Genomic DNA, 9,643 nt, shown 5'->3' on the forward strand with positions numbered 1-9,643 from the left:
GATTATAGGGCGGGTGAGGGCCTCTGGGATACAGGAGCTACAACCCACTTTTCTCAAGAAATGCTGCCTTTGCTGAAACACCAGAGTGTGCAACTGGTATTAAGCAATGGCCCTATTTCCAGAGCTGGCCTTGGGCAAATAATCTCATATATACATATACATATACATACACATACATATACACATATATATATATGTTGCCCTTGTGCAAAATTGCTGGGCATTTGTATTTTCATTCATTCAAAGAAAAGTAAGCTTTCTGATGCTAGATTTGCAAAGATAAACAAGGGGGAAAAAATCTCTGCTTCACTTCTTACAGAGAAAGGAAGAGGCTGGTGGCAGTGGCTCACACCTGTAATCCCAGCATTTTGGGAGGCCAAGGGGGGGTAGATCACCTGAGGTCAGGAGTTCCAGACCAGCCTGGCCAACATAGTGAAATGCTGTTTCTACTAAAAATACAAACATTAGTCGGAGACAGTGGCGCACACTTGCAGTCCCAGCTACTCAGGATGCTGAGGCTGGAGAATCGCTTGAACCTGGAAGGCGGAGGTTGCAGTGAGCCAAGATCATGCCACTGCACTCCAGCCTGGGTGACAGAATAAGACTCCATCTCAGAAAAACAAAAAAAAGAGTGAAAGGAAGAGACCACTAAAATTAAATTTAATATCCATGTTTATTAGGGCAGAAAAGAAGAAGAAAAAAATAGATGACAAAACAACTCAGCAACCCCAAGTGGTATGCTTCACTACTCTGAACAAGGCTTCCCCAAATTCTTTAGGGCAGGCAGCCTGCCCCAACTCCTGGTCTGGGGGTTCCAGCTCCATCAGCCCCAGGTAAGATTCTGGTTCTTCCCACTCTTACAAACTGATGGGAAGACCTTTGGAAAGTGTCTATGTTTTCAGCTATTGGTTTTAGTGATTTATGCAGGTTAGCAAAATGAAGCAGTATATATATTTGCTATTTCCAAGACAACCTTTGACATGCCCACAGTTCACGAGGTCTGAAGACATCCATTTCCACAATTTAAAAAAAAATGAAAGAAGCAGCCTTGTCTTGTTTCAACATTATCCGGGTTGTTGCCTATTAAAATGCTTGCTGAAAAAGAACAAGAAAATAACATTAGAATGATAATAATGATGGTGGTGATGATGGTGGTGGCAGTGATGGTAATGATGGTGATGGTGGTGGTAATAGTGATGATACTGATGATGGTGGTGGTGGTGATACTGATGACGGTTATGATGCTGGTGGTGGTGATGACAGTGATGATAGTGGTGGTGGTAGTGGTGATGGTGATGGTGGTGGTAGTGATGGTGATGGTGGTGATAGCAGTGGTCATGGTGATGGTGGTAGTGACAGTGATGACGGTGGTGATGATGGTGATGGTGATGATGATGGTGATGGTGGTAGTGATGGTGATGGTGGTGATAGCGGTGGTCATGGTGACGGTGGTAGTGACAGTGATGACGGTGGTGATGGTGGTGGTGATGGTGATGATGGTGATGGTGTTGATGGCGATGATGATGGTGATGGTGATGATGATGGTGATGGTGATGGTGGTAATGGTGATGGTGATGATGGTGGTGATGGTGGTAGTGATGGTGATGATGGTGGTGGTGGTGATGGTGATGATGATGGTGATGGTGATGGTGGTGGTGATGGTGGTAGTGAAGGTGATGATGGTGGTGGTGGTGATGGTGACGGTAGTGGTGGTGATGGTGGTGATTGTGGTGGTGGTGATGGTGATGATGGTGATGGTGATGATGGTGGTGATGGTGGTGGTGATGGTGATGATGGTGGTGATGGTGGTAGTGATGGTGATGATGGTCGTGATGGTGATGGTGGTGGTGATGGTGATGGTGGTGGTGATGGTGGTAGTGATGGTGATGGCGATGGTGGTGGCGATGGTGGTAGTGGTGGTGATGGTAGTGATGGTGAGGTGGTAGTGATGGTGATGACGGTGATGGTGTTGGTGGTGATGATGGTTGTGATGGTGGTGGTCGTGGTGGTAGTGATGGTGGTAGTGATGGTGATGACGGTGGTGGTGATTGTTATGATGGTGATGAAGAACCAGAAGTGGGGGGAAGGAGGAGACTAGGAAGAGGATGAGTAGACCAAGGAAGAACAAACACCAACCAGCTATCATTTTCTGAGCACTTCCTATGTGTGCCAGGGCAACACTAACTACTTTCCAGGCATTGACTTTTTTAATCCTAGAAGCATAAGGAAGGAACCATTACTATCCTCATTTTACAGATGATTGTGACATCTTTTTCTAAGGTTCAGTTAGGCATTTTTTTTCTAAGGTTATTCAGCCAGTGACTGGAGGACTCATTATCTGAAAGCTGCTGTCTGACTCCCAATTCCAAGTTGACACATTTCTCCAGCCACTGCTTCCTTGTCTTTATGTAAGTGGGAGCTGCCTGGAGTAAGGCCTCTGTGGAACCCGATGTTTGCAGGAGCTAGGCACCCAGGCTCACTAGCAGCACATGTCCTACCAAGAATCAGAGGCCTCAGTCACACCTTGGAGGACACTACTGTGGGGCTGAATGGAGAAGTCTCTCCTTTAACCTCAACTGCACAACAGTAATGAGTGCTTTTATTTTTGGAGTCACTTACTATGCACCAGGCTCCCTAGACATCATTATTATACCAACTTGCAGAGGCAGAAACAAAGACTCAGAGAAGTTAGGCAACTTGCCCAAGGCCACAGAGCTGGAACTCAGAAAGTCAAACTCAGCTCTGGCCAGTTCCAGAGCCTGAGCATCTAATTGCTCCACAGTCGTTTTCTGGAAGAAGCCAAGCAAGGGCTTGGCTTGCTTGACAAAGGCCCTTGGTGCAGGGGAGGCCAGCAGCCTGGGAGTTGGAAGCCAGGCCCAGGCACACCAGAACCCTGACCTAGAATGAGCTGCAGAAGCCGGAAGAATTAGAAGAGGGATGTCAGCCCACTCCTACCCCTCAAAAACAGAACTTCTATTCCACTGCCAGCAGATGATTATCTGTGAAAGCACCCTCAGAGTGAGCCCATGCCTACATATACACAGGACTGAGCAACACAGTCCATACAAGGCATGCATATTTACAGTGGTCAGAAGCCTGACATACCAACCACTGCTTAGTATGAGCTAGTGCTTAATCATGCGCAGTTAGCTCCTCTTTAAAATGGGGTTAAAGTCCATGCCCTGCAATGATGCCAGGGTGTTAAGAGGATCACATGAGGCCATTTATGTTATATTATAAAGAGTGATTAATAAGAGTGTCCCTGTGTCCATTCACCATAGCACAAAATAAACAACAGCAAAGGTATAAGATTTCTCCTAACCACAAAATTAAACTATCTGATTATAACTTGTCCTGTTTGGTCCATAAAACTTACAGCGGAGAAACAAAATTCACTGGGCTTACCTTCTGAAGGAATTTTGCTACCTTAACTAACAGGATTTGGAAAGGCAGGAAGACGATAAGGACAGACAGGAAGAAGCAAACAGCCTCATCTAGGAACAGAGGAGCACAGCCAGTGGCATGCAGGGTGTTGGGGGAACGCTGGGCAGTCCCTTGCTGGTGGGCTGAAAACGAAAGTCATGGGGAAGGGAAAGACAAAGTGTGGGTTTGGCAGATTGCCAGCCTTGAAGGCTGCAGGAAGGCAGTGGGGGACAGGAGCGAGAACTGGGAAAGAAGTTGTTGATCTTGATGACAGTAGTGATGATTGTGGTAAATGTCACAAGTTGACTCCACACGTGCTGAGCCCACCTGAAGAGACCCAAGCCTCAACAAAATACACCTCTCCAGATTTGGGTTCAGAGAGGGCTTTTCTAGGTGGCAAATAGGGTCACATCCCTCCCCATTTGGGATCACTTGGTGACTCAATAGAGGTTGGGATCCTCTGTGTGTCCCCCAGCTCCCCTCTATGTCTCTTGGCTCCCCTCTACTTCTCCTGCCTCAATCTTGCCACCCCCACTCCAGACCCATAACCAGCTAACCAGCTGGTCCCCCTGAGGCATGGTCCAGAAAGTCTCCCAGCCCATGCCATGCTATCCCCCACTACCCCTCAGACAGAAGTCCTGGGAGAAGGGGACATACCGAGGCTGGTCCCAAGCCCCTTACACAGGATGAACCCTGTTCCTGTCACAATGGGGTTTGCAGTGAGGGTTCAGCCAGTGCTCCAGGAACTGCTCCTCAGCGCGGTGCTCCAGGGCGAGCAGGTGATGCATGTACTCCTGTCAAAACAAACCACACTGAAGAAGGCTTCATCCACAGTGACAGCCGAGGGGTCAGCGTGCATGGTGTGGCTCTGGCTCCCTGGACAGAAATTGACAGCCACACCCATGCCTCTATGTAGGGAAGACCAATCAGACTGATTCACCCAGTGGGCAAAATAAAGAAGTCTGACAATACTAAGTGCTCAGCAGGTGGGTCTCCATGAAAACATGGAACAACCACTTCAGAAAACAACTAATTACCTGCAATCTAGAAATTTCACTCCTACTTTATACCCTAGAGCAGTGGACCTCAAACTTTATCAGGTATCAGAGTCACCTGGAGGGCTTATTACAACACAGATTGCTGGGCCTACCCCACAGTTTCTGACTCAGTCGGTCTTGGGTGGGACTTGAGAAGTTGCATTTCTAACTAGTTCCTAGATAGTAGTTATACTGCTAGTTGCTCTGAGAACAAGAGAAACTCTTATATCAGGAGAGGTGTATAGAAATATTTATAGCAGCAATAAATTTGTCAGAGCAAAACACTGGAAGCATGCCAAATAGCCACTGACAGGAGAATGGATCAATATATTATGAAAGGGTCATGCCATGGAATATTATACAGCAGAGAACATGAATTAATTATACTGTAGCTGCATACTATAACATAGGTGGGTCTTAGAAACAGCCTATTGAGGCCAGGCACGGTGGCTCACGCCTGTAATCCCAGCACTTTGGGAGGCCAAGGCAGGCGGATAGCCTGGGGTCAAGAGTTCAGACCAGCCTGACCAACATGGAGAAACCCCATCTCTACTAAAAATACAAAAATTAGCTGGGCATGGTGGCACATGCCTGTAATCCCAGCTACTCTGGAGGCTGAGGCAGGAGAATTGCTTGAACCTGGGAGGTAGAGGGAGTGGTGAGCCAAGATTACGCCATTGCACTCCAGTCTGGGCAACAAGAGCGAAACTCCATCTCAACAAAAAAAAGAAAAGAAAGGAAAAGAAAGAAATAGTATGTTGAGTGAAAAGTTCAAGAAACTACATTTACAGTATGATACTATTTTTATGAAGTTCAAATATGCATAACTAAATCCTCTAATATATTACTTAAGGCTATATGCATTTGTGATTAAAATCATCTTTTTTAAAAGACAAGGGATAAGCAGAAGAAAGCTAGGGTTGCTATGCTAATATCAAACAAAAAGACTTTAAAACATAAAGATGTTACTAAAATTAGAGAGGCATTTTGTAAAAACAGTCTGGCAGTTCCTGACAATATTAAACATAGAGTTACCATTTGTACTCCTGGCTAGCAACTGTGCTTGCAGGTATATACCCAAGAGAAATAAAGATGGATGTCCACATAAAAACTTGTACACAAGTGTTCACAGCAGCATCATTTATCACAGCCAAAAACCAGAAGCAACCCAAACATACACCAATAAATGAATGGATAAATAAAATGTGCTACTTCTATAGAATAGAATGTTATTATTTGACAATTAAAATGAAGCACTGGTCCATGCTACAGCATGGATGAACCTTGAGAACATTGTGCTAAGTGACAGAAGCCAGTCACAAAAGACCACACAGTGTATGATTCTGTTCATATGAAAGGTGGCCGGCCCTACACATTGATGTGTCCACAATAGAAAGCAGCTCCTGGCCCTGACCAGCGCTGCCCCTCACCATGTAAGTGGGAGCATGTGGCCAGCATCTCTACCTACTCAGGAACCCACTCCAGAACATGAACTGTCATTGCCTCCCTCACCCTCAAATTCAAAGACTGAGGGTCGGGACGTTGAGTCTATCTCCTGAATAGTTCTCAGATGCCCTCCCTTGTCTCTGCCACTTTCCTATGTCAGGTCTTCACCACTGCCCACCAAAGCTGCTGCAGACTCCTCACCCCTCTGTCTGTCCCACCCCTCTGTGTTGCATTCCTCCCACCCATACCTCCTCCCTCCCCTATCCATGCTCCACCCTGACAGAATGACCTAGAAGGGTCAAAGGGCCCACCAGGGCCACCTTCCTCTTTGGAGCCTTCACCAGTGCTGTCTGCTTGCAAGGAGGCAGGAGGCAGCACCTGCCTGTACCCATAGGTTTTGTCTATGGCTCTGGATAATGTACTTGCAAGCCAGCAGATGAGTGCAACTTTGGGTAGGATTCGCACCTTCGCCCATTCCTCACAACAGCAGGCGTGGCCCTGCCCTCACACCTTGGTCCACAATGGTCAATGACAGCCTTTGTTAATCTCTGTACTTCTCAAGAACACAATTTCTCCCTGAAATGGTTGCCTGAAGAGACTTTAATGAAGGGATCATTCACAGCCATGTGAGTTGGGTTAAGGGAACTATCCAAGAATATTCTAGCACCCAGGGACTAGCAATAGAGGGAAGCCATGACCATGCCTAAGTTTGCAGGGCCAAGGGTGGAGAGTCCTCAGAGGAGTCATTAGGCCTGGGGCCAGCAGGGTGGGGCTGCTGTGGTCTTGAGGGCACAGCACAGCCTTTGCAAGGCAAGGAGGGAACAGGGAACAAACAGCCCACCCTCTCCCTCCTCCTCAATCTCCTGCAGGGCCCAATCAGAAACCAGCCAGCCAGAGAACCAGAGGATGAGGTCTATAGTCAGTCTCCTTGAGCACAGAGTGGGGCACAGCAGGATGGAGGATGGACTGGGGTCAGGGCAGAGAAAACTCACGTCCATACCAGGATGATGAGGAGTGGCAGGAGTGCTACCACCAGAGAAGGGAGCAGACAGCGCAAATAACAGAGGGCCATGATAGGGCCTCTCTGCAACCTGCAGCTCATCAGCCTCTGAACACACCCATCCTTTGCAAGAAGTTTTTGTCTTTTCATCTCCTGTCTCTCTCAGTGTGCTCATGCTCTGCCCTTTATCTATGGGAATGTCGCTTCCAGCCTATAGGGCTGGCCTTCTCCTCCCAGTGTGCCTGGGTCTTCCACAAAGCCAGTTCAGGCTGTGAATTTTCTTATATGGGTTACTGATGGCATTATGTCCTATAAGTGATGCACAAAACAGAAAAATGACAAATCAACAGGGCATTTCTTATATAAAAGAATGAAATGTGGTTTCTCGTATCTTAGTCAGTTATAAGGCCTCTTCCTTCCCTCCCCATCTTCTGGTGCAATCTCTGGCCTACAGGCACTGCCTATCATACTGAAGGTGGTTCACGATATCTCTGTTCATGGCACCACATCGCTAGTTAAGCAAGAAGCTTCAGCACGCTCCCTCTTCCTTGCCCTCCCACCATCCAAGCAGGCTAACTCCTGTGGATGCTTCTGAATCCCTTCTACCCAGCCCCATTGCCTCTGCCCAACTCAGGCCCCAGCCCAGGCCCCAGCCCACAACTTCTGTAGGCTCTTACTACCCCTTGTCTTACCTTTTTCCCCTCATAGAGTTTTTTATTGTTGTGTTTTGTTTTCTTAATAGGCTTTATTTTTTAGAGCGGTTTTAGGTTCACAGCAAAATTGAGCAGAAATATAAAGTTTCCATATATTCCCTGTCTTCATACGGGCACAGCCTCCCCCACTGCCAACATCCCCCACCACCAGCATGGGATAGTTGTTACAGGTGACGAACCTGCGTTGACACATCATCATCACCAGTCCAAGTTGACATTAGGGTTCACTCTCTGTATTACACAAAAGCGTGACAGTTGGGCATGGTAGCTCACATCTGTAATCCCAGCACTTTGGGAGGCTGAGGTGGGCAGATCGCTCAAGCTCTGGAGTTTGAAACCAGTCTGGGCAACATGGTGAAACCCTGTCTCTACCAAAAGTACAAAAAAAAAAAAAAAAAAATTAGCCAGGTATGGTGGTGTATGCCTATAGTCCCAGCTACTCAGGAGGCTGAGGTGGGAGGATCTCTTGAGCCCAAGAGATAGAGGTTGTAGTGAGCTGAGATTGCACCATGGCACTCCAGACTGGGCGACAGTGCAAGACTCTGCCTCAAAAAAAATAAAAATAAAAGCATGGCACCAACATCTGCTTCTGATGAGGGCCTCAGGAAGCTTCCACTCATGGCAGAAGGTGAAGGGGAGCCAATATATGCAGATCACATGACGAGACAGGAGGCAAGAAAGAGAGGAGGTGTCAGGCTCTTTGCAACAATCTGTTCTTATTTGAACTAAGAGCGAAAACTCCCTCATTACCACCATTCATGAGGGATCCACCTCCATAACTCAAATGCCTCCCACAAGGCTCCACCTCCAACACTGGGGATAAAACTTCAACAGAGACTTGGTGGGGCCAAACAAACCACATACAAATCCTAGCACTACCATTGCCATAGCACATGGAACAATTACACTGCCCTACAAATCCTCTTTGCTCTGCCTATTCATCTACCAAACCCCTGGCAACCACTGATCTTTATACTGTCTCTATAGTTTTGCCTTTCCCAGAATGTCATGTAGCTGGAATCACAGAATACGTAATCGAATTTTCAGATTGGCTTCTTTTCTTTAGTAATACGTGTAAGTTTAACACCTTGTCTTTCCATGGCTTGATAGCTCATTTTGTTTTAGAGTTGAATAATATTCCATTGCCTGGATGTACCATCGTTCATTTATTCATTCACCAGGACATCTTGGTTGCTTCCAAGTTGGAGCAATCATGAATAAAACTGCTATAAACATGTGTGTGCAGGTTCTGTGTGGACGTTAAGTTTTCAGCTCCTTTGTGTAAATACCAGTGAGTGTGATTATTGAATCATATGTTAAGAGTAGGTCTGGTTTTGTGAGAAACTGCCCAACTATCTTCCAAGAGATCAGACGAGATCGGGCGCGTTCAGGGTGGTATGACCGTTCAACTGTCTTCCAAAGTAGCTGCACTATTGCATTTCCACCAGCATGAAGGAGAGTTCTGTCACTTCACATCCTCACCAGCATTTGGTGTTATCCCTATTCTGGATTCTGGCCATTCTAGTAGGTGTGTAGTGGCATCTCATGGCCGTTTTAAGTTGCATTTCCCTATTGATATATGATGTTTCACATGCTTACTTGCCTTGCCATCTGTATATCTTCTTCAGTAGATGTCTATTCAAGTCTTTTGTCAGAATGGGTTTTTAAAATTTATAAAACAAAAATAGCTTTACTGGTTTTTATTTTCACACAGTGATACATATTGCTCTCAAAGTCATGTGAAAAAACAAAGTTATAAAGAAGAGACTGAAAAATCCCTCTTGGTTTTTCTGTATCCTGTTCCAAAGTGATATATTTTTTTTTAATTTACCCATGTTGCTTCCTCACTTAAAATGCCTGCATGGGCCGGGCGCGGTGGCTCACGCCTGTAATCCCAGCACTTTGGGAGGCCGCGGCGGGTGGATCACGAGGTCAAGAGATCGAGACCATCCTGGTCAACATGGTGAAACCCCGTCTCTACTAAAAATACGAAAAATTAGCTGGGCATGGTGGTGCGTGCCTGT

At 46.4% G+C, this 9,643-nt stretch overlaps 1 protein-coding gene across 1 annotated transcript in view; it reads right to left on the minus strand.

The window, feature by feature from the left end:
- Positions 1 to 654: 654 nt before the first annotated feature.
- CUNH17orf67 (chromosome unknown C17orf67 homolog) overlaps positions 655 to 9,643 on the minus strand; it is a 25,088-nt gene continuing 16,099 nt past the window's right edge. Inside the window, exons 3-4 of the mRNA XM_017538870.2 lie at positions 4,081 to 4,217; positions 655 to 1,095 (exon numbers count right to left, since the gene is read on the minus strand). Coding sequence (XP_017394359.1) covers positions 4,101 to 4,217 — 117 coding nt within the window. The 3' untranslated portion in view covers positions 655 to 1,095; positions 4,081 to 4,100. The remainder of the gene's footprint in view (positions 1,096 to 4,080; positions 4,218 to 9,643) is intronic.

The sequence above is a fragment of the Cebus imitator genome, unplaced genomic scaffold (assembly GCF_001604975.1).
Source record: "Cebus imitator isolate Cc_AM_T3 unplaced genomic scaffold, Cebus_imitator-1.0 Scaffold115, whole genome shotgun sequence".
Classification (NCBI taxonomy): domain Eukaryota; kingdom Metazoa; phylum Chordata; class Mammalia; order Primates; family Cebidae; genus Cebus; species Cebus imitator.